General features: G+C 38.3%; 2 protein-coding genes across 3 annotated transcripts in view; both read right to left on the bottom strand.

The window, feature by feature from the left end:
• Positions 1-2,787: 2,787 nt before the first annotated feature.
• LOC139938608 (C-type lectin lectoxin-Enh6-like) lies at positions 2,788-24,960 on the bottom strand. Of its 2 annotated transcripts, none has more exons than XM_071934201.1 (4): positions 24,661-24,960; positions 9,469-9,657; positions 7,164-7,405; positions 2,788-5,707 (listed from the first exon to the last, which is right to left on the bottom strand). In XM_071934201.1, the coding sequence occupies exons 3-4, from the start codon at positions 7,255-7,257 to the stop codon at positions 5,511-5,513; spliced, it is 291 nt and encodes a 96-aa protein (XP_071790302.1). In that variant the 5' UTR covers positions 7,258-7,405; positions 9,469-9,657; positions 24,661-24,960; the 3' UTR covers positions 2,788-5,510. The 2 variants fall into 2 exon arrangements, with proteins under 2 accessions (XP_071790302.1, XP_071790303.1); XM_071934202.1 differs by lacking the exon at positions 24,661-24,960 and adding an exon at positions 15,530-15,592.
• The window catches only part of LOC139938607 (C-type lectin lectoxin-Enh6-like), a 28,208-nt gene continuing 27,126 nt past the window's right edge, over positions 24,952-26,033 (bottom strand). The window contains exon 7 of the transcript XR_011786177.1: positions 24,952-25,215. The gene's annotated coding sequence lies outside the window, so the exon portion shown is untranslated. The remainder of the gene's footprint in view (positions 25,216-26,033) is intronic.

Raw genomic sequence — 26,033 nt, 5'->3', positions numbered from 1 at the left:
AAGTTGACAAGGCTGTAGCCTTGCACATATTTTCAGGCAAAATTTGCGAGTACACAAGGCTAAAAGCCGTGTACACAAGGCTATAGCCTTGTACAAATTTTCAGGCAAAATTTGACAAGTACACAAGGCTATAGCCTTGTACATATTTTCAGGCAAAATTTGACAAGTGCACATATTTTCAGGCAAAATTTGCGAGTACACAAGGCTAAAAGCCGTGTACACAAGGCTATAGCCTTGTACAAATTTTCAGGCAAAATTTGACAAGTACACAAGGCTAAAAGCCGTGTACACAAGGCTATAGCCTTGTACAAATTTTCAGGCAAAATTTGACAAGTACACAAGGCTATAGCCTTGCACATGTTTTCAGGCAAAATTTGCAAGTACACAAGGCTAAAAGCCATGTACACGAGGCTATAGCCTTGTACATATTTTCAGGCAAAATTTGACAAGTACACAAGGCTATAGCCTTGTAGATATTTTCAGGCAAAATTTGACAAGTACACAAGGCTAAAAGCCATGTACACAAGGCTTTAGCCTTGTACAAATTTTCAGGCAAAATTTGACAAGTACACAAGGCTATAGCCTTGTACATCTTTTCAGGCAAAATTTGACGAGTACACAAGGCTATAGCCTTGTACTTATTTTCAGGCAAAATTTGACTAGTGCACATATTTTCAGGCAAAATTTGCAAGTACACAAGGCTAAAAGCCGTGTACACAAGGCTATAGCCTTGTACAAATTTTCAGGCAAAATTTGACAAGTACACAAGGCTATAGCCTTGTACGTATTTTTAGGCAAAATTTGACGAGTACACATGGCTAAAAGCCGTGTACACAAGGCTATAGCCTTGTACCTTTTCAGGCAAAATTTGACAAGTACACAAGGCTATAGCCTTGTACGTATTTTCAGGCAAAATTTGACGAGTACACAAGGCTATAGCCTTGTACGTATTTTCAGGCAAAATTTGACGAGTACACAAGGCTAAAAGCCGTGTACACAAGGCTATTTTCAGGCAAAATTTGACCAGTACACAAGGCTTAAAGCCGTGTACACAAGGCTATAGCCTTGTACAAATTTTCAGGCAAAATTTGACAAGTACACAAGGCCTTGTACGTATTTTCAGGCAAAATTTGACGAGTACACAAGGCTAAAACCGTGTACACAAGGCTATTTTCAGGCAAAATTTGACCAGTACACAAGGCTAAAAGCCGTGTACACAAGGCTATAGCCTTGTACCTTTTCAGGCAAAATTTGACAAATACACGAGGCTATAGCCTGGTACGTATTTTCAGGCAAAATTTGACGAGTACACAAGGCTAAAAGCTGCGTACACAGGGCTATTTTCAGGCAAAATTTGACCAGTACACAAGGCTAAAAGCCGAGTACACAAGGCTATAGCCTTGTACTTACTTTCAGGCAAATTTTGACAAGTGCACAAATTTTCAGGCAAAATTTGCGAGTACACAAGGCTAAAAGCCGTGTACACAAGGCTAAAAGCCGTGTACACAAGGCTATAGCCTTGTACAAATTTTCAGGCAAAATTTGACAAGTACACAAGGCTATAGCCTTGTACGTATTTTCAGGCAAAATTTGACGAGTACACAAGGCTAAAAGCCGTGTACACAAGGCTATTTTCAGGCAAAATTTGACCAGTACACAAGGCTAAAAGCCGTGTACACAAGGCTATAGCCTTGTACAAATTTTCAGGCAAAATTTGACAAGTACACAAGGCCTTGTCTGTATTTTCAGGCAAAATTTGACGAGTACACAAGGCTAAAAGCCGTGTACACAAGGCTATTTTTAGGCAAAATTTGACAAGTACACAAGGCTATAGCCTCGTACATATTTTCAGGCAAAATTTGACAAGTACACAAGGCTAAAAGCCGTGTACATAAGGCTATTATAGGCGTGTACATATTTTCAGGCAAAATTTGACAAGTACACAAGGCTATAGCCTTGTACATCTTTTCAGGCAAAATTTGACGAGTACACAAGGCTATAGCCTTGTACTTATTTTCAGGCAAAATTTGACAAGTGCACATATTTTCAGGCAAAATTTGCGAGTACACAAGGCTAAAAGCCGTGTACACAAGGCTATAGCCTTGTACAAATTTTCAGGCAAAATTTGACAAGTACACAAGGCTATAGCCTTGTACGTATTTTCAGGCAAAATTTGACAAGTACACAAGGCTAAAAGCCATGTACACAAGGCTTTAGCCTCAAACATAGTTTCAGGCAAAATTTGATAAGTACACAAGGCTGTAGCCTTGTACATATTTTCAGGCAAAATTTGACAAGTACACAAGGCTAAAAGCCGTGTACATAAGGCTATTATAGGCGTGTACATATTTTCAGGCAAAATTTGACAAGTACACAAGGCTATAGCCTTGTACATCTTTTCAGGCAAAATTTGACGAGTACACAAGGCTATAGCCTTGTACTTATTTTCAGGCAAAATTTGACAAGTGCACATATTTTCAGGCAAAATTTGCGAGTACACAAGGCTAAAAGCCGTGTACACAAGGCTATAGCCTTGTACAAATTTTCAGGCAAAATTTGACAAGTACACAAGGCTATAGCCTTGTACGTATTTTCAGGCAAAATTTGACAAGTACACAAGGCTAAAAGCCATGTACACAAGGCTTTAGCCTCAAACACAGTTTCAGGCAAAATTTGATAAGTACACAAGGCTGTAGCCTTGTACATATTTTCAGGCAAAATTTGACAAGTACACAAGGCTAAAAGCCGTGTACATAAGGCTATTATAGGCGTGTACATATTTTCAGGCAAAATTTGACAAGTACACAAGGCTATAATCTTGTACATATTTCAGGCAAAATTTGATAGCCTTGCACATACTTTCAGGCAATATTTGACAAGTACACAAGGCTATAGCCTTGTAAATATGTACAGGAAAAATTTGACAAGTACACAAGGCTAAAAAAACCTTGTACATTTTTCAGGCAAAATTTGACAAGTACGCAAGGCTAAAAGCTGTGTACACAAGGCTATGGAACGAGCTGTTTTTAGGGGTTGAAATTTTGAAGGCACCATTAATGTAACTGTGTTGACTGGAACAGGCTGTATATAGGGCTCAAAATTAACAATGCACTATTAAACTTACCATTTGGATCGGAAAAACATGTTTAATTTAGTTTGATGGAATATCTATGAATTTGATTATTTATTTAGATAGGTTAGTCATATCAGTTGAACAATTGGGTCCTGTGTATAAACAGTAAAAATTAAAAAAAGTTAAAGGCACTGGACACTATTAATAATTGTCAAAGACCAGTCTTCTCACTTGGTGTATCTCAACATATGCATAAAATAAACCTGTGAAAATTTGAGCTCAATTGGTTGTCGAAGTTGCGAAATTGCGAGATAATAATGAAAGAAAAAAAAACCTTGTCACACGAAGTTGTGTGCTTTCAGATGCGTGATTTAGAGACCTCAAAATCTAATTCTGAAGCTCAAAATCAAATTTGTCGAAAATTACTTCTTTCTCAGAAACTACGTCACTTCAGAGGGAGCCAGTTCTCACAATGTTTGATACTATCAACAGCTCCCTAATACTCGTTAGCAAGTATGGTTTTATGCTTTCATTGTCTTGAGTAATTACCAATACTGTCCACTGCCTTTAATTACAGAGCAATACGAAATTCCATATCAATACTTTATGCAGTATCCTTAAACTAAAGGGGGGTATAACTTTGGTAATTACTATTATAACACCCCTTACAAACACTCTGCCTTTTCATTGGTTTAGAGCGCGTCACATGATATGTCTTAGTTTTACTAGAAATGCGGCCGTGTGATAGTGTAAATGATAGTTGAAACCAATCAGTTATGCATCTGTGTATCTGAAACGTGCCTAGAAACGTTACGTGTACCAGGATGATAAAAAGTCTGTTGGGGTGTTATAAAACAAATATTGACTGCTTTTACTCATGCTATGGTTAAAACTCTGACTCCCTCAGTGATCCTCGAACCGTTCCAAAAGAACGCTCCGGGGATCACCTCGCGAGTCGTTTAACCATAGCAATCGAAGCAGTCAATGTTTGTATAAAACAAAATAATCATAAAAGCTTACTTGATATACATGTAACAAAATGTCAAACTGAGAACTGTTTCTGCATTCTTCCTTCATAAACGCTGCCGATTGTCCATAATATCTCAGGAATTTTAACATGTTAGATGTAGTTGTTATTGTGCATAATCTCAATATTATAAAATTAAAACAGTCAAATGGTTCAAAACTTTAACTTTGCCTTTTATGTTTCATTCCTTGTCTTTGGCAGTTGTTTGTCATCCGCTCTTTAAAAAATTCAATGTTGTTACTAACTACAATGAACGCAATTGTAAACAAGTACAGCTAAACATATAAACTGAACATAATAAAATCTAAAGTGTTATAGGAGTTGGGTCAGATTACCCGGTTATTAGTCATTTGTTTCACAAGAGAGTGACTTGCTCCCCTTTTTATGTATTTTCATATAATATATGAAAATATTTACTACTTAGCTTTGGAAAAGGGTAAACAATGAAAACAGTGAGGGATGATTAGCACGCTAGGTGTCAGCAGATTTGCCAGGTAAAAACCACAACTCTTGGTCATGTGCACATGCTCAAAACTACGTAAACATTAAAGGCAGTGGACACTATTGCTAATTACTCAAAATAATTATTAGCATAAAACCTTTCTTGGTGACGAGTAATGGGGAGAGGATGATGGTTTAAAACATTGTGAGAAACGGCCCCCTCTGAAGTGCCATAGTTTTGGAGAAAGAAGTAATTTTCCACGAATTTGATTTCAAGACGTCAGATTTAGAACTTGAGGTCTCGAAATCAACCATCTAAATGCACACAACTTTGTGTGACAAGGGTGTTTTTTTCTTTCATTATTATCTCGCAACTTCGATGACCGATATTGAGCTCAAATTTTCCGAGATTAGTTATTTTATGCATATGTTGAGATACACCAACTGTGATGGCTAGTCTTTGACAATTACCAATAGTGTCCAGTGCCTTTAATAGACAGTACATGTACTTATAGTGTGCACATCACCATAAGGTCCTTTATGCACAAGAAAGAAAGAAATATATTGAAAAAGGCAGAAAAGAAAGAAATTTACTATGACATAATTGATCTAACAAATGTGTCTAATCCCAGGTTTTAAATTGATCATTAGTTTCAGCACGTCTGATATTGTGTGGTAAAATGTTCCCAAGATAATATCGCAGTCTTATACAGCGCACGGATCAACCAAACAAAGTACTCGAGGCACGGAGTACAATGCACAGTGTATATACAAATTTTCAGAAAGCTGATAATTGCAGTGATGAATTCTAAGACTCAATTACAGTAGTACCGTATAAGAATTTACAAGGTTCTACGGCGCATACACAACAGCTTTGTGGAAATTTACTTGGAAATGGAAATTTACCTGCTAAGTCTGCTTCCAACTAGTGTTCCAAGGTCTCCCATTACTTGTGTGACTGTGTGCAAGTTAACGCCAATGAACAATCTTGGTAAGAGACTGCTTGCAGACTGACGGGTGATCCCAATAACATCCCGCATCGTTCCATAAGGCTGATTGTCTCCAAATCTCCACACATCGTTCATTACCGTCATAATTGTCAGGGTTACCCTCAGCCCAATTCCTGTAGCCGATGTAAGTATCTAGGTCCTTGCACTCCCACGTGCCTGTAAAAAAAACCAAATCCACAACAACAGGCAAATTAATCTTTCTAAAATTATTATTTGAATTGAATTTGAGACCTCAGCTGAGGTCTCAAATTCAATGCACACAATGAAAGCACACAACTTGGGTGACAAGGGTGTTTTTCCTTCCATTATTCTCTCGCAACTTAACAACCAATTGAGTTCAAATTTCTGAAGGTTTGTTATTCTATGCATATGCTGAGAGACACAAAGTGAGAAGACTGGTCTTTGACAATTACCAATAGTGTCCAGTGTCTTAAAGTGCATATCTGCATACTGCATATTTTCTTCTTTCGAGTTATCCATTTCAATTATAAGTGTCTATTGAGGCCAGGATAGCCCTAAAAAATGACTTTTTCAATGTAGAGTGATTTTAATAGAAAAATACATAGGATTTGACACTTTGCATGGTGGAAGTACAACTAAGAGAAGTTTGCAGTAACACTATGTGAATATCTCTTTTTGAGTAGCCTTGGTTCTAGAAAGAACTAAGGGAATCAATGTGTGGTGAAGCGGATTTCAACTAGTGGTTTAAACCCAACGAGGCCTGGTTCTAGATAATTTTACCGAGACGAAGTCGAGGTAAATTATCAAGAACCAGGCCTCGATCAATGTGTGGTGAAGAGGTTTTCAACTAGTGGTTTAAACCCAACGAGGCCTGGTTCTTGATAATTTTTCCAAGACGAAGTCGAGGTAGATTATCAAGAACCAGGCCTCGGCGGGTTTAAACCACTAGTTGAAAACCAATTCAATACACTTTGATTCGCATTCATAAATACCTTTTCGGTCAAAAAACATCAACACTTTTTGGTCAAAAAGTAAAATAAATGCAAACATGAAATGGTAAGGCCCTCAGCCCGATCGGGTAAACAACTCGCTATAGGGGAATGCTGTGCGCGTCGCGCGTATCGCGTGATGTGGCACAACTGTTTCAGCCGTTGCTCTCGAACAATAGGAATGACGAAACTGTCTTATAAGCACAGGTGCAAGCTCGCGTGTCACGCCCATGTTTCAACACTTTTTACTGGTCATATCCAAGGTTTGTACACACCCACGTGACACACTCTCCACCAATAGGAATAGCGAAACTGTCTGAGGTATTTATGAGTGGTGGTTAATGACTAGTTAACCAGAACCGGTGGTTAACAACTCGTTAAGCAGAATCAGTGGTTAATGACTCATTAACCATTATCGGTGGTTAACAAATCGTTAACCATCGTAAACAGCTCCAGAGACAGTGGTTAACGAATCGTGAACCAGAATCGATGGTTAGTGAGTCGTTAACCAGAACCCTGTGGTTAATGACTCACTAACCAGAACCGGTGGTTATTGACTCGTTAACCACTGGTTCTTTTCAGAAATAACACTACTCAAAAAGAGATATTCACAAAGTGTTACCGCAAACCTTTCTTAGAAAAATACAAACCAAAAGCATTACCTTGTGATGTGAGATCGTTACAGTTGATCCACGTATTAACGACTGTTAAACTCTCCAGGTAGGCACCCTCCTCTGCAGAGCCTGGTGCCGTCATCACCCCTCCTATCCTGATACATTCATCAATGGCCTCGGACCATGGTAAAGTTTCGATGACTTTGTAGCAGTTGCCACGCCAAAGGGCCCAACCAGGCAGGCAGGTTTCTTCAGTGAAACTACATCTCCCATGAACGTGGTTACTTCCCCTAAATGAACAGATCAGACAATCTCAATGAAAACCTTGCACACTGATGTTTGTTTGGTAGCCACCATATTGGATTCTTTACTCGGTTGTATAACGTCACAGAGTCAGAAGCACAACCGAAATAAGTCCAACTTTCCCTTTCTGCTCCAGCTTACAAGACTAGTGTACAAAAAGGCACTTTGAAGTTCTTTACTTGGTTGTACCACAGCTAAAAATGAAAGTCACAGTGACAGCCGCACAACCTAAATAATTCCAAATTTCCCTTTCTGCTCCAGCATACAAGATTAGGTCGCAAAAAAGTAGTATGAATTATTGACTCCACTTGAAATATCAAATGCTCTTGAAAAACTATAAGCAGCATAAAAACCTTCCTCCATGTCCATTCAAACACTGCACTACAGTAGCATTTCCTGTGAGACCTTATCTAACTAAAACCAAAGCTATTGAAAAATTTTATCAGCATCAAGGCTAACGTTATTGGTAAATTCAGGGCTTGTTTTACTCTGTTTTCTCTTTTAAAATTGTTATAGACCAGCCAGGTAAACTGAAGGCCTTTTTGTATCTAGAATACAACCACACAAGAGAGTATTACTTCCTGCTCACTAATATAATTGATTTTAGGTTAAGGGTACTTGGGAGAAAAAGGCCTTGCAATGGCTCATAGTGGTGTACAAGTTTTGCCATTTCTTCAGAGAATATGTTGCATTGTATGAAATTTTATATTGAAAGGTTTAAATTAAGGTTACTTGGGAGAAAAGGGCTTTTCAATAGCCTAAACAGTGGTGTACAAGTTTGCTATTTCTTCAGAGAATATGTTGCATTGTATACAATTTTATATTGATCCTCAAAAACATTGTCCAAATATTTTCAATATAATATGCGTGCACCAACTTGCACCCGCAATGAAAATGTTTGCACAAAACATAAGATGTGTACAGGCTGGTTGGTTGGAGTCAGTGTTGTAGTAGGGACCTTGAAGTCCGATGCCGAGACCAAGATTGAGACCTCCCCATCCGAGACCGAGACCAGCCCTGACGAGACAGAGACCAGCTCTTTTGAGACTTAGACTGGCGCAGTCCGAGACTGAGACAAAGCTATCCTAGGGAGGAAACCAGCCCTTCCGAGACCCAAAAACATTTGCAGTCCGAGACTGAGACCAAGATTCATAAAAAGGTCTTGAGATGGTCTTGAGACAGAGACCAGGTCTTGAGACCTAGATAGTGAGTGTTAGTCTGCAGTACGCTCTTGCTTCACTCAGAAGACAATCCCCATGTGCTGCATTTGTGGTTTTACGACCAGTTTTTATGACCATTAGCAGTGGGTATGGAAACCTGAAAGTGTGTTGACATCTGCTGGCTTATTATACATGTAGTTTTGGAAATTGGAAAGGCTACATTTATCTCACTCTGATCATAAGCACTTGTCTTGCAGTATATATATTAATGCAGAGTAGATTTATAAATTGAAGGCTATTTTGTTCTGAACTAGTCTTGTTGTAAATGTACTACCCCAGAATGAATTCAGAAAATCAAAAGGCAATCTTTTTCTGATCACAGGGTAGTCTTGTAGACAAATTTAAAGACTATATCTTTATCCGATCAGAACCCTTTTTGCTGTATTCATGGAGTAGATTTTGAAGTTTGGGCAACTTTTTAGTTCTTTTAAAGGGACTGGTCACCCTTGGTAATTTTCAAAGACCAGTCTTCTCAATTGGTGTGTATCAACACATAAAATGCGTAACAAACAAAAAACAGTCCTTTGAAAATTTGAACTCAATTGGTCCTCGAAGTTGTAAGAATAATAGAAGAAAAAAACACCTCTTGTCGCACAAGTTTTGTGCTTTAAGATGCCTTGAATTCGAGACCTCAGCTGAGGTTTCGAATTCAATTCAAATATTTTAGTAAGAACTTACTACTTTCTCAAAAACAAAGTTACTTCAGAGGGAGCCGTTTCATACAATGTTTTATACTATCAACAGCTCTCCATTGCTCGTTACCAAGTATGCTAACAATTATTTTAAGTAAATAACAATTGTATCCAGTGCCTGTAAAGAACTGTCTTTACCTTGGTCATCAACATCATTTGGCGGTCGCAAACGAGATTCCATGCACAACGTCAGAGTTGTTTATCCCTCATCATGTTTGGAATCTCCACGATTTCGGACTCCGTAGTTCCACCGATCACGTTGATGTATTTTTTGGTACCTTGGTACAAAACAGCCGGATCGCTACTCACGCTCATCAGTTTGGGCAACTAAGGAATAACAGATGTTTTAATCGAGTTAAACAAAATTGCAAACTTTCAAATTAACAAAATACCTCACACGATTGGTTCACTTTGTTTCCAATAAATTCAACAATTTGTTTAAATATTTGTGTCACATTAATTGTTACAAACAGTAGCTATCTGTTTTTGTTTTGCATTTATGGCTTTCCATAGTTTTCCAACATCGGTTGGCAAAAAATCAGGCAGTTACGGCATTGCTGTACCTGGAAGGCACAAAGAAAATCATTCTGGTTACAACCCAGTTGTAGCAAATGATCTTACAGTTGTTGTTCGTTGTTTCAGGGACTATGAGCCCAACAAAACCCGGTTTTGAGATTTTATGCTGAAAAGATCACTCTCGAAAATCACTTGGTTTCCCGTAAACATGTGATGCTTTTAAGAAAACTCAAAAAGGGAAGAAGGGGCTATCCACAAGTACAGTAGCAATCAAACCAAAACTTCACGATGAGATTGGCGAAATTTGACCTTCATTCGCCATAAAAATATGATTGCGGTGGCACTGGGACTGGCACCATCCAATGAAAGTTGAATTGAAATTGAATTGCCTCAAATGGGTTGTTGTTTTAAAGGCAGTGGACACTATTGGGTATTACTCAAAATAATTTTTAGCATAAAAAAATTACTTGGTAACAAGCAATGGAGAGCTGTTGATGGTATAAAACAATATGAGAAACAGCTACCCCTGAAGTGACATAGTTTTGGAGAAAGAAGTAATTTCCACGAATTTGATTTCGAGACCTCAGAATTAATTCATTTGACAAGGAAGGTTTTGTTTTCTTCCATTATTATCTCGCAACTTCGACAACCAATTGAGTTCAAATTTGTAAAGTTTTTATTTATTTTTATGTATATGTACAGAGATACACCAATAGTGTCTTTGACAATTACCCTAGTGTCCAGGTCTTTAAATAACCTGCTCTTTTAGGTAAATGCTTTGTAACCTCGATGGCATAAAGTTGATAAGCAGCAAACCACAACGCCATGCACAATCGTGTTCCACCACTTTGTCTCCCAGACAGACTTTGCTGAACAGGAAAAAAGGATCTCCAGTTACACTGCCAACCGTATCCAGAGCAAATTGCTTGGTTGATTACTTTGCGATCATATGCGACGTCCTAAACACACGGGCTTGAATGTTTCAAAAACAGCTATAAACACCTCACCACAAAGCATGGGCAGAATTAGCCCTCGTAGGACGTCAGTCAGTGTCACTGCACTAACGTCCTGAGTATGAAGCCCGGTTTATACTTCCTGCGAATGCTTCGTGCGATGCGAATTTCATTGCGTCACAAAGGGAAATGGAGCGCGTACCAATTGTTGCGTCACCAAAATTCGCTTCGCATTCGCATTCGCAGGAAGTATGAACTGGGCTTTAAGCTTCTTTACAATGCGCACACGAATTTGACTAAAAGTTTCTTTACTTTCTACCTGATTTGAGAAGTTGTAATATCGTTCATATATTCTTAGTGTCCCTTAATACACTTTCAATGAGCACAGATAACAAGTATATCCATGGATTAATCTCATCCTTTACGTTTTCTAATACAAGAAGTTTTGAAAAGGTCTTCAATTGCATTGGTCGACCTCTAAGGCAAAACCAAATTGGTGTTCATTTTGCTATAAATGAACAAAACTTGTTAAAATGTTAAAAGAACACTAGGAGCACCGAATCACATCAAGCAATAGGCCTACATGTACACAAAAGTGTTGTCAAATTAAAATCATTTCCCAACAGCTAGTGGAATAATTGTCTACACAAATTACAGTAATCTAGAATAACAAAAATTGGAGAAAATACCGTTTCCAAAATGTAAGGCCGTTTGATCAGTCAAATGATTTTGGAAACTGAATGCCCACAAATGATCCATCCAAATATGCTAATCCATTCATTTCATTTTGTTAATTTTTTGCACTGTACTCTTTGGTAATTACTCAGAATAAATATTAGCATAAAACCTTATTTGGTACGACCAATGCAGAGCTGTTGATAGTCTTAAACATTGTGAGAAACGACTCCCTCTGAAGTAACATAGTTTTTGAGAAAGAGGTAATTTCTCACTAAATGAATAAAAGACTTCTGACCAGAAGCCTTTTATTCCTATCTGAAAGCACACTTTTTTTTACCAACAAGGGTGTTTTTTCTTGCATCATTTTCTTTCAACTTCAATGACCAATTGAGTCCAAATTGTCACAGGCTTGTTATTTTATGCATAACATGTTAGGACACACTAAGTGACAAGACTGGTCTTTCACTTGACAATTACCAAACAAATTCAGTGCCTTTAAACAGGTAAAAATGTGAATACACAACATTAACTGGTAAATAGAGTAATTGTGGATGATTTTCATCAAGTGGGAAACAGGGAAAACAGCGGCCATTGTTTTCAAAGGGTTAAGAGTTTCCTTATCTGCTTCCATTTGCAAGGGTGATGTCATTTCTATTTTTCAAGTCCTTTGTTTGTATTTGAGAAAAACTGAGCACTTGCTTACTAAAAAATGCAATGACAACATGTAGACTTGCTGATTAATTGAGATGAAATAAGCACTTAAGATATTTGCATGTTATAAGCCAGCAGTAAATCAATGACAACTTCTGATTGCCAGGCTTTTTGTGTTTATAGATGATTTGAGGCATTGCAAGGTGAATATTTGTTTGGTTAGCGGTAACGTCATGTGTATAGGCCCACATGATGTATAAGCCATCTTTACGGGCAATTTGGAACACACAGCCATGCGTTTTGCGCAAGAACAGCGTGCAGCATGCGCACATTTCACAAAACTCGTTGCCTGATTGGTTACATGTAAGCAGCGTGGCTGTGTTAATAATCCATTCTCTTGACGCGCCTCAAAGCCAAAATGCAATTTGCCTGTAACACTGGCGTCTTTTGCAAATTATTTATATCTACCATGTCTACTTGCCAGGTAGCGTTTTTTTTTGTAAGAGAACTGTCTTGCTATTTTAAAATAATTTATAGTAGATCAGCAGTAAATTAATGGCAAATTCTGAGTGGCAGGCATTTAGTTTGGCAAACAAAACCCTGTCAAGTCCATTTGTGTTAATGGGGGTAACAGTTGAAATCACTTGTCAAACAGATCACTCAAGGGCTGAATGACATTACAGTCTATGTATAATAAAACTGTGCATTATGAGGTACACTCTCAAAGCTAATACAGAGTTTCAAGGAGCAACAGCGGAGAGCAGACTGGGAGATCTGTGGCTGACCATCTTGGACTTCATCTCTTATCTATGATTGCTGTCAACATTGAAAGTGTTCTCAGTTTATGTACATGTATCAGGCTACTGGATTTCGCTAGCATTTAGAAACTATTCTGTATAAACTATTTCGGTAGCATTGTTTGAACAATATCACGTGGTGTAGAAACTTCAAAGACTGTTTTCATTCGCCCATCAGACGGAAGAATAACTCCAACATATCTTCTGTGTGATCAACACATGAAGTGAGAAAAGATCTTGGTGCATCCACAATTATCAAAACTTCCTTTAGTGAATGTTGACAACTCTGATCAATCACTACAAGCATCAGTTCAGGATTATAGTTGATATTTCTGAGGCAAACGACGGTGTTCAAAAGACTGAAAATGTATGAATGGGTTATCATAACAAATGTACAGGGAACTATTGGATTAGTTCTCAACACTCTAGCTTGGCTGGTCATCCTTCGCACCAAAAGCCTTCATAACACGACAAACTACTTGCTGGCATATCTTGCTGTTGTTGATAGCATTTTGTGCTGTTACTTAATTGTGTTCAGTGCCACAAAGATGACCCAGCTACCAGAGAGTTTCATTGGTAGAGAGATCTATTGTCGGATTGGCTTTATAGAGTTCTTAATAGCCTACTCATCAATTTATGCTCTGTGTCTGGTGACCTATGAACGATATATAGGAATAGTGCGTCCACTGCACTATCCCAGAATGATGTCTCTTAAAAAAGTTATCTGCATCATTTTCATAGCGTCTGGGATGTCATTTCTTTTTTCAACCCCACGTTTGTTTACATTGACTGCTAGCAATGATACCTGTGTTCGAACTGACTCATCTGACACCATGGAATCTGCATTATTTGTGCTCTTCCTTCTATTTGGCTACCTGTTGCCCATCCTTTTTATGGGTTGGATTTACTACAAGATCCAAGCTACTCTCAAGAGAAGTGCTCAACAACTCCAACAACAGAATGTACAAGGAGCAGCCCTTAGGCTTTTTCAGGCCAGACAGAATGTGATCAGCATGCTTAAGATTGTCATGGGTGCACTGTTTGTTCTGTGGACACCACAGTCTTTATATTATATTATCTGCTGGACAGAATGGGGCTTCTTTAACATTTGTTCAGGCACACTAGATGTACTAAGTGTAGTGGTATTCATGCACAGACTGAACTCTGTGATTAATCCCATCATTTACATCTTTAAATACAAGAAGTTTCGGAAAGGTCTTCAAGACATGCTGTGTTGTTGCATTGGTCGACCTCCAAGGCCAGACCTGATTGGTGTTCAAATTGCTATGAACAGATGAATGAACGAAACGTGTTACATACATGTAGATGACAGTAGATGAAAACTGTGACTTCTGATAATGATAAACCTAATGATTGTGATATGTTTTAAAAATGTCATTAAATAGCTTTGTTTATTGGTTATTCCTTAAAAACATTGTTTGTACTCTGTTTTCATGAAGTATGGAAATAAATATCAGTTTGAATGAATAATGAGTAATGAATGAATAGACATGGCTATATTAAATCTCTTTAATTGAGCGGCAATTGTTGTTCCCCGAAGAGTTGTTACTTCTGAATGGGATAAGCTTTCAATCAATGATTATTATTGCAGTAGAGATGTTGAAACTTGTTAAAAATATATAGCCTTTGTGGATATCTCTTGTGTAGAAAGATTCAGTTTATATACTGGTAGTGTCTTGCAAACTATACTTCTAACTTTTCAGCAGCTTTCGGAGAGTGCAGTGACAACAGGGTTTCAAAAAACAATCAGGAATCATGTTAAATGGAATGCCATTTTTGACTGTGTACCAGCCATTACCCATTCGCATTAATTAGCAGTTAATATTAAAGGCACTGGACACTATTGGTAATTACTAAGGGAATTAAAGGGTAGCGACTAGTTCTTTCACGGCTGTTTAAAACAGGCAGGGTCGAATTGCCGTGTGATAAAGGCCCAAGCTGAAGGCGAGGAATTCGACCCTGCAAGGTTTTAGACGGCCGTGAAAGAACTAGTAGCTACCCTTTTATTCCCATTCATAAAAACCGTTTTGGTTAAAAGGCGTAATAAAGTAAGAAACTCTGCAAAACTTATCCGTTTCCGATGTGATTGTATGTTTCTTCTTCCATGTACGACGTCCGTGTGTTGCATGCCTATTTCCAACAGTTTCCGTTTCCGTTCGTGCGCATGCATAGTCTTGGTGCAACACGTTCTGGTTTTCCTTTCACACACACAGTGCGGCCAACTCATCAACAGCGCCTGCATCGCCCGTAACAAGAAACATCTTGCACCAAGACTGGCGCGGAGTATTCGCTCACAACAGGTTATAAACACTGGTCATTATCAAAGGTTTAAACACCCCCACGTGACGCGCTCTCCACCAATAGGAATAGCGAAACGAGGTATTTATGAATCAAAACTAACTATAAGCATAAAAGAAAATTCAAGAAGGAGCAATCGATTATAAACTTCATAATCAAGATGGGGCCACATGTTAGCTTCATTGGGCACAAAAAAAAGGTTGCGGTGGCCCTGGGGCTGGGACCATGCGATGAAAGTTGAAACGAAATGAAATTGCCTCAAATGGGTTGTTGTTTTAAAATTACCTGCTCACTTGGGAGTGTTTTGCAACCTTGACGGCATTAAGTTGATAAGCAGCCAACCACAACACCATGCACAATCATCTTCCACCATTTTACCTCCCAGACAGACTTTGATGAATGGCAAAAATGGATCTCTATTTACACCGTCAAGTAGCCAGCCATGAGAACTGCATGCACAATTGGACACAAACACACAGCAAATCAGAAATAAACAACAAAAATAATGCGACGTGCAGTGAGGAGATCTATGATCCAGCAAGGAAAAAGAAAACTTGCGTGAGAAAAGTGCCAGCCATACCCGGGCAAATTTTGAACTTGCTCGGTTTACCACTTTCTGCTCAATAATATACAGTACCTATCAGTACAAACAACAAGGGAAACTGACTGGGTAAATTTTTAAATGATTTTCGGAGTTGAACAAAGGTGGGATTCGAACCAACAACCTCCAGATTAAGGTCCTGGCGCTTTTTTACCAATATAGGGCTAGATAGCTCAGTTGGTAGAGCGCCGGCACATTAATCCAGAGGTCATTGGTTCGAATCCCACTCTAGTCAATTCTTTGCTCAACCCCCAAAATCAGTAATATACCCGACGTCATGAAGACGCGGGCTCAAACGTTTCAAAAACATTTACAAACACCCCACTACAAAGCATGAGCAGAATGTGACCATCATGCCTAGGATTGTCATGGGTGCACTGTTTGCACTGTGGACACCAAGGTCTTTTTACAATTATCTACTTGTCAGAAAGAGGCTACAACAATTGTTCAGGCACACTAAATATTGTTTTTGATTTAGTGTACAAAAATCATCTCTGTGAACTCATCCTTTACGTACATGTATTCTATATACAAGAAGTTTTGAAAAGGTCTTCAAGACATGCTGTGTCGTTGCATTGGTCGATCTCTAAGGCCAGACCTGATTGGTGGTCAGATTGCTATGAATGAACAAATTGTGTGAGAAGAACACTAGGAGCACCCAATCACATCAAGTTCACACCATAAATGTTGTCAAATTACAAACATTTCCCAACAGCTTGTGGAATATTGTCTACACAAATTACAGTATTCTTTAATCAAAAAAATCGAGCAAACACTGTTTCAAAAATGTAAGGCCGTTTGATTGAGTCACACATGATTTTGGAAACTGACTTCCTACAACATCCATCCCAATGTTCTGATCATTTCATTTCATTTTGTTTTAATTAAAATTAGTTAAATACACTATACACGTTTTGTAATTACTCAAAATATAACAAGCATAAATCATCATCATTCAGCGGTCGCAACCGAGACAAGCATAAAACCTTACTAACGAGCAACGGAGAGCTGTTGATAGTATGAAACATTACAGTAAGAAACGCCTCCCTCTGAAGTGAGGTAGTTTTTGAGAAAGAGGTAATTTCTCACTAAAAATGAATAAAAGACTTCTGGCCAGAAGCCTTTTATTCCTATCTGAAAGCACACTATTACAATACATGTATGTACAACAAGGGTTGCAACTTCAATGACTAATTGAGTCAAAATTTTCACAGGTTTGTTATTTTATGCATATGTTGGGATACACCAAGTGAGAAGACTGGTCTTTGACAATTATAGTGCCTTTAAACAAGTACAATTGTGAATATTGTTACAACATTACAACCTAAATGGGACAAGAGTAATTGTGGATGGTTTTCATCTGATGGAAAATAGTGTCTGTGTTTCCACAGGGTTTATCCGTTTCCAGAGCAAGGGTGTGTCATTTCTATTTTTCAAGCCCTTTGTTTATATTCAAGAAAACTGAGCACTTGCTGATTAAAAAATGCAATGACAACTACACCATTAGGCTTACCTATCAATTGTGATGAAAAACACTTAAAAGGCACTTGTATGTGTACATAGACGCTATTGGTAATAACTCAAAATAATTGTTTGCATAAAAACTTACTTGGTAATGAGCAATGGAGAGCTGTTGATAGTAAAAAACATTGTGAGAAACGGCTTCCTCTCAAGCAATGTAGTTTTTGAGAAAGAAGTGATTTCTCACTAAAACATTTGAATTGAATTTGAGACCTCCCAGCTGAAAGCACACAGCTTTTGCGACAAGGTATTAATCTCTCGCAACTTCGACAACCATTTTCACAGGTTTGTTATTTTATGAATATGTTGAAGTACATGTACATGTACACCAAGTGTAAAGACTGGTCTTTGACAATTACCGAAGGTGTCCAGTGCCTTTAAGCTATTTGCATATTTTAAACTATAGCAGTAAATTATATATGATTTGAGGCATTTCATGGTGTGGCATCAATATTTATTTGGTTTACGATGTGTATATCTACTTGCCAGGTAGAGTTTTGTTTTTTAGAGAACTGTCTTGCTATATTCTACTACTGCGGAGTAGATTAGCAGTAAATTAATGGCAAAGTCTGAGTGTCAGGCATTCAGTATGGCAAACAAAACCCTGTCAAGTCCCATTGTGTTAATGGGGATAACAGTTGAAATCACTTGTCAAACAGATCAATCACCGACTGAATGACATTTATATGTATAATTAAACTGTGCATTGTGAGGTACACTCTCGGAACTAAAACAGAGTTTCAATGAGCAACTGCACAGAGCAGACTGGGAGATCTGTGGCTTACCATCTTTGACTTCGTCACTACTTCAGGATTGCTGTCAACATTGAAATTGTTTTCAGTTTATGTATCGGGCTATTGGAGTTCTCTAGCATTTTGAAATTACACTGTATAAAACATTTCGGCAGCAAATAGTAGTATTGATTGAACAATCACTTGGTGTAGAAAATTCAAAGACTGTTTGCATTCGCCCATCAGACTGAAGAATAACTCCAACATATCTTCTGTTTGTGTGAGAAATGATCTGGCATCCCGTTTACAAAACTTCCTTGATGAACGTTGACAACTCTGATCAATCACTACTAGCATCACTTCAGGATTGTACTTGATATTTCTGAGGCAAACGACGGTGTTCAAAAGACTGAAAATGTCTCAATGGTTTTTAACTATAACAAATGTACAAGGAGCAGTTGGAATGTTTCTCAACACTCTAGCTTGGCTGGTCATCCTTCGCACCAAAAGCCTTCATAATATGACTAACTTCTTGCTGGCATATCTTGCTATTGTTGACAGCATTCTTTGCTGTCAGCTTCTTGTATTGATCAATGCCACGGCTGGTAGAGAGATCTATTGTCGGTTTGTCAGCAGTAACTTTATTGAGTGGTTAACAGCCTACTTATCAATTTATGCTCTGTGTCTTGTGACCTATGAACGATATATAGGAATAGTACATCCATTGCACTATCCCAGAATGATGTCTGCTAAAAAAACTATCTTGATCATTTTCATAGCGCTTGGGATGTCATTTGCGATTTCAACCCCACGTTTGTTTACCACTAATGCTAGCAATGGTACTTGCACATCAGAGAGTGACACTTCTAACACCATTGAGAGTGTAAGCAATGTGCTCTTCTTTCTATTTGGCTACCTGTTGCCCATCCTATTTATGAGTTGGATTTACTACAAGATCCAAGCCACTCTCAAGAGAAGTGCTCAACAACTTCAACGACAGAATGTACAAGGAGCAGCCCTTGAGCTTTTTCAGGCCAGACAGAACGTGATCAGCATGCTTAAGATTGTCATGGGTGCACTGTTTTTACTGTGGACACCACTGATTTTATATTCGCTTATCTGCTTGACAGAATGGGGTTACTTTAAAATTTGTTTGGGCCGCGATGTACTAGGTGTATTCGTATTCATGCACAGATTGAACTCAGTGATCAATCCCATCATTTACATCTTTAAATACAAGAAGTTTCGGAAAGGTCTTCAAGACATGCTGTGTTGTTGCATTGGTCGACCTCCAAGGCCAGACCGGATTGGTGTTCAAATTGCTATGAATGAACGAAACGTGTTAGATGAACACTAGATGAAAACTGTGACTTCTTTCATGATACTAACGATTGTGATTAATGTTTAACAAATGTCATTGACATGGCGATATTAAATCTCTTTATATGAGCGGCAATTATTGTTCCCTGTTGGGAAAAGCTTTCAATCAATTATTATTATAACAGTAGAGATGTTGAAACTTGTTAAAAATATTTAGCCTTTGGGCATATCTCTTGTGTAGAAAGATTCAGTTGAATGGCACAAATGGATCTCCATTTACACTGTCAAGGAGCCAGCCATAAGAGAAGTTTAATTGAGCAGCAATTATTGTTCTCTGGGAATTAGAGTTATTACTTCTGAATGGGATAAGCTTCAAGCAATTATTATTATTACAGTAGAGATGTTGAAACGTGTTAAAAATAGAAAGTCTTTGTGGATATCTATTTTGTAAAAAGATTCAGTTCATTAACTGGAAGTGTCTTGCAAACTTTACTTCTTAACTTTTCAGCAGCTTTGGGCATTGGGCAGTGCAGCGACTAGAGGGATTTAAAAAAAACAATCAGGAATCAAATTGAATGGAAATGCCATGTCTGACTGTGTACTACATACATGTAGCCATTACCTATTTCCCCTAATTAGCTGTTAATAAAGGCACTGGACACTACTGATTATTACTCAAAGTAATTGTTAGCATAAAACCTTTCTTTGTAACGAGTAATGGGGAGAGGTTGATAGTATAAAACATTGTGAGAAACGGCTCCCTCTGAAGTAACATAGTTTTTGAGAAAGTAACATTCATGTAGTTTTCGAGAAAAAGAGAATTGACACCCAAAACTAGGCGCATTGTTCGGAGGCGCGTTCAGAATTGTGTAAGAAATTCATAGCTCCTCTTGCATAACGCTACAGGTACGCTGAGGTCATGCGCACGTTTTTACGCACAGAGAACAGCTATTGTCCAACGATCTGCCTCCGTTTTGAGAGTGTGACGTCATTAATATGCAACTTTGGGTCTTTAGTAAACATTTTGAGCTACATGTACAAGGCTTGCAGTCTTGTGGATTTTCTGTCGAAAATCAAGCCCAGGCATGGCAATAGACATTTTAATTTTTATAATTCATCTACAATTGAAATTGTTCCTAAAAAACCCAAACTGAACTCCATGTTTAACTGAGAAGAAACAAGCTCCTATAAGCTGTACATGGATTTATAATACTCATCGACAAAGTATAAGCTGTTTATTAGATAATGAGAAAATGTAACAGTATTTCACTTTGTTGATGGATGAGTTAACATCAACCATCTCAGCTCTTGTGAAACTGTCCGCTCATAAAAACACCCATTATACATTTAATAGCAATTGCACTGAGTGCAATTTTTCCAGTGGTTTTAAAGACACTGGACACTATTAGTAATTGTCAAAGACCAGTTTCTCACTTGGTTAATCTCAACACATGCATAAAATAACAACCTGTCAAGATTTTAGCTCAATTGGTCGTGGAAGTTGCGAGATAATAATGAAAGAAAAAACACAATTGTCACACAAAGTTGTGTGCTGTCAGATGCTTGATTTTGGGACCTCAAAATCTAATTATGACGTGTATGAGGTCTCGAAACCAAATTCGGGGAAAATGACTTCTTTCTCGAAAACTACATTACTTCAGAGGGAGCCGTTTCTCACAGTGTTTTATACTATCAACCATTGTCAACAGCTCGCCATTACCCGTTACCAATTAATTTGTTATGGTAATAATTATTTTGAGTCATTACCATTAGTGTCAAGTGCCTTCAAAGAAACTGCGTAGACATAAAAAGAAACAAAATACTATTATTGTAGAAATATAACACGATATGAGCAATTATAAGCTATTTGTGATTTGACATTAAATCAGTGTAGACAATGGTAGATTAAAGAACCAGCATTCAAGAACAATAGTTTGATATCAGTCGAGTCCAGATTATACACCATTTTTATGAGATTTCTGCCAAAACTCGGGTATAAACTGATGATCTGTCTCCATTTCAGCGACCCTACAGCAGTGGAATGTATGCAATCTTTGGGATTTATTGGTGTGATCAACTACATTGTAGATGTAGCTTGATACAGTACAGATTCATGCTCACACTAAACTATTGACCCCTGGCAGTCTGAAATTAGCACCAATACATGTAGTCACTGTTTGATTCGCTTCATCATAACTGTGTAAAAACAACTCAAGTTCTCAAGTGTTTTGAAACTGCATCAGTAATGCCAATAGGCAGGGAAAGCCAATAGTGACAAAAAGGCACTTTCAAGGTGACTGACCTTTTGGTTCCAGACAATAACTAGACCAAATACACCTTTTAGGGGTGTTAGCAACAGCAATACTCATCAAGCTACGTATGTTCTGTGTCTGCTGACCTATGAACGATGTTATACAAATATTGACTGCTTCAAGTGCTATGGTTAAAACTACGACTCCCGAGGTGATCCCCAGAGCGTTCTATTTAACCGAGGCGCAGCCGAGGGAAAATGGAACGGTTCGGGGATCATCGAGGGAGTCGCACTTTTAACCATAGCACGAGTGAAAACAGTCAATATTTGTTTAATAACACCCTAACAGACTATTTATCATCCTCGTACACGTAACGTTTGTACGTGCGTTTCAGACACACAGATGCACAACTGATTGGGTTCGAAGTGGGTAAGAAGACGTCTGGGTACTGCACGCTGTGTGATAGTCGTCGGACTATCACATGGCAAACGATGCACTATCACACGGCCGTCGTCCAGTAAAACTAAGACATATCATGTGACGCGCTTAAACCAATGAAAAGGCAGAATATTTGTAAAGGGTGTTATAAAATTCAAGTATGTTCGGTTGAGCAACCATGTGTGAATTAGAACATATTGGTTTTCTTCACAGTGCATGGGCACGCATTAAGGCTGAGGGCGCGCTATGGAATGCGATGCATTGTTGTAAGATCACTTCACGTTGGTTCGGCACAGAGCATACAGCTATTAAAAACAAAAAAAAGGCTGTTATAAATAGGAATAGTGCATCCACTGCATTATCCCAGAATGATGTCTGCTAAAAAAGTTACAATGATTATTTTCATGGCATGGGAGGTACAATGTATCAGTTCTACTATCAAGCCCTCTTCCTTTTACATGTATCTATACCAATTACTGGAAAGGATAACAACACAACAGGGCCCAATTTCATAGAGCTGCTAAGCACACAAATTTGCGTAGCATGCAATTTCTTCCTTGGTAAAAACAGGATTACCAACCAAATTTCAATTTGTTGCATATTCCTTGTTACTGGTATTCAGCTGTTGTTTGCTTGTCCTGAAAATCACGCTGAAATTTGGTTGGTAGTCATGTTTTTATCGAGGAAGAAATTTCATGCTTAGAAAATTTTTGTGCTTAGCAGCTCTATGAAAATGGGCCCTGGCAAGATATGCTTCTTCCTTTCTAACGCATCATACATTCTTATAAACATAGAACAGGTTCTTTGTTTTGTGTTCAGCCACCTATTGCCCATCCTATTAATGAGTTGGGCGTTCTACAAGATCCTAGCCACAATGAAGAGAAGTGCTCAACAATTCTCGCGAGACAGAGTACAAGCAGCAGCCTATAAACTGTTCAAAGCAAGACGAAACATGACCATTATGCTTATTATTGTCATGGATGCATTGATTCTACTATGGACACAAACTATTCTTGCCACCTTCATCTGCTTCCAAAGAAATACCATTTGCAGTTCTCAGATTTATAACATATTAATGGAAATTTTGGATTAATGTACAACCTAAACTCAGTGATCAATCGTATCATTTATGTCTTAAAATACAAGAAGTTTCTGAAAGGTCTTCAAGACATGCTGTGTTGTTGCATTGGTCGACCTCCAAGGCCAGACCGGATTGGTGTTATTGCTTTGAATGAACGCTAAGCATACAACATGTACCATGTAGAAACATCACCAAAAAGACAAAACAGAATACAGAGTTGGTGCGCACATCAAAGAGCAACTATTTATCAATCCAAGAACTGACTCCACGGTAGTGCAGTTAAATACGATCCTATAAGCTTAAAGACCCTGGACACTATTGGTAAATGTCAAAGACTAGCCTTCACAGTTGGTGTATCTCAACATATGCATAAAATAACTAATCTCGGAAAATTTGAGCTCAATATCGGTCATCGAAGTTGCGAGATAATAATGAAAGAAAAAAACACCCTTGTCACACAAAGTTGTGTGCTTTCCGATGCTTGATTTCGAGACCTCAAATTCTAAATCTGAGGTCTCGAAATCAAATTCATGGAAAATTACTTCTTTCTCGAAAACTGCGTCACTTCAGAGGGAGCCGTTTCTCGCAATGTTTTATACCATCAACCTCTCCCCATTACTCGTAATCAAGAAAGGTTTCATGATTATAATTATTTTGAGTAGTTACCAATAGTGTCCACTGCCTTTAAGTAGTAGTCCCAGCCAATTTTCTATACCTTCCGCCCGGGTAGTAGTTAAAAAGCAGGACAGTTCTTTTTAGAACTCTCCCGAACATTCGATATAAATTTACTCTGCAGTCATAGAATAAAGAAAGAGTTCTCTAAGAACAACTCTACCTGGCAAGTAGACATGGTGTTACCGCAAACCAACTATTTATCAACAAGTTTAAATCACAGTTGCAATGCAGAAATGATCAGGATATCAGTCACAAATTCAACATGTGACTTGGTATTGTGGCTGATAACCACATTCCGGTAAGCATAATTTTTCAGTGCTTAGCTAATTTACACGTAATTTCAAGGTAAAAAAAACCCCAGCTGAGCGTTGAACAAGTTTTGAGACGTCATTAATTTTTCATTTAACCCCATTTATTTCTATTTTTGATTAACTCGCGTCATTGGACCAGTTCAGCTTTCAACAGATTTGTGAGTTACGTTCTAAAAGTAAAGTACTATGTACATGTACAGGCAACTTTACTTTGGGTGGGTTCGTTTAGCTTCCCTGGGTCGACCCCGGTGTGTGGCGGTGTTTTTTCCCCCGGGGCGAACGTGGGTAATTATCTGCACACGTTTGTCCTGGAAAAAAACACGCCACACACCGGGGTGGACCCAGGGAAGCTAAACGAACGCACCCACTACATACATGTACATGTAGATGTTCTTTGGACTGATAATTTTACCCCAAAAACTAAAAAATAACGTAACAAAAGGCCATTAACAAAATTCAGATAAAACAAAATTGAAAAAGGCTCACCAGTTCAACCATGTCAGCTTCCGGTCTTGGATAAAGCTATTGCCTCTCACCACAGTGACCCTGGTACAATCCCGGCTAAGAAAAAGTAGAGTAGAGTTGTGCGTTGATTTCCTCCTATTATGATATGGGGCTTTTTCTCTGGACGCTCCGGTTTTCCTCCCTCTGGAAAAATCACACACTTATGAACTCTAGCTTTGCTTTTTGGTCATCATGGGTTGATGTGGCTGGCTGTCTAAGGCATTCTTGCATATGCCTGCGCCTCGAACACACTGTAGCCACATCCTTCGCAACTCAGCTGCCAGTTAGGTCGATGAGAATCCCAAATCAATCAATCAATCAATCAATCAATCAATCAATCAATCAATCAATCAATCAATCAATCAATCAATCAATCAATCAATCAATCAATCCATAGATGTTCCAGCAACCTGTCCCTGTACTCCTACATGTATCTCAGGCAGGCATTGTTGAATAAAACGAGGGTAGATATTCCATTCTGTAGTGTGACACGCCCCCACCCTCCAGCTCTAATTTGAGTCCTTGTCCATCTCATTTCTAGAATAAAGCAAACATTGATCATAAAAATACAAAATTAATAATCAAGTAGGCTTTGACAAGTTCACAAGGCTATAGCCTTGTACATATTTTCAGGCAAGATTTGACAGGTACACAAGGCATATTTTCAGGCCAAATTTGACAAGTACACAAGGCTAAAGGCCTTGTTCACAAGGCTATAGCCTTGTACATATTTTCAGGCAAAATTTGACAAGTACAAAAGGCTAAAGGCCTTGTTCACAAGGCTATAGCCTTGTACATAATTTCAGGAAAAATTTGACAAGTACACAAGGCTCAAAGCCGTATACACAAGCCTTGTACATATTTTCAGGCAAAATTTGACAAGTACAAAAGGCTAAAGGCCTTGTTCATAATTTCAGGAAAAATTTGACAAGTACACAAGGCTAAAAGCCGTATACACAAGCCTTGTACATATTTTCAGGCAAAATTTGACAAGTACAAAAGGCTAAAGGCCTTGTTCACAAGGCTAAAGCCTTGTACATAATTTCAGGAAAAATTTGACAAGTACACAAGGCTAAAAGCCGTGTACACAAGGCTATAACCTTGTAGATGTTTTCAGGCAAAATTTGACAGGTACACAAGACTGTACATATTTTCAGGCAAAATTTGACAAGTACACAAGGCTAAAAGCTGTGTACACAAGGCTATAGCCTTGTACATATTTTCAGGCGAAATTTGACAAGTACACAAGGCTAAAAGCCGTGTACACAAGGCTATAGCCTTGTACATATTTTCAGGCAAAATTTGACAAGTACACAAGGCTAAAAGCTGTGTACACAAGGCTATAGCCTTGTACG

Source organism: Asterias amurensis, chromosome 6 (assembly GCF_032118995.1).
Source record: "Asterias amurensis chromosome 6, ASM3211899v1".
Taxonomy (NCBI): Eukaryota; Metazoa; Echinodermata; class Asteroidea; order Forcipulatida; family Asteriidae; genus Asterias; species Asterias amurensis.
This window is presented reverse-complemented; position numbering and strand designations above follow the sequence as displayed.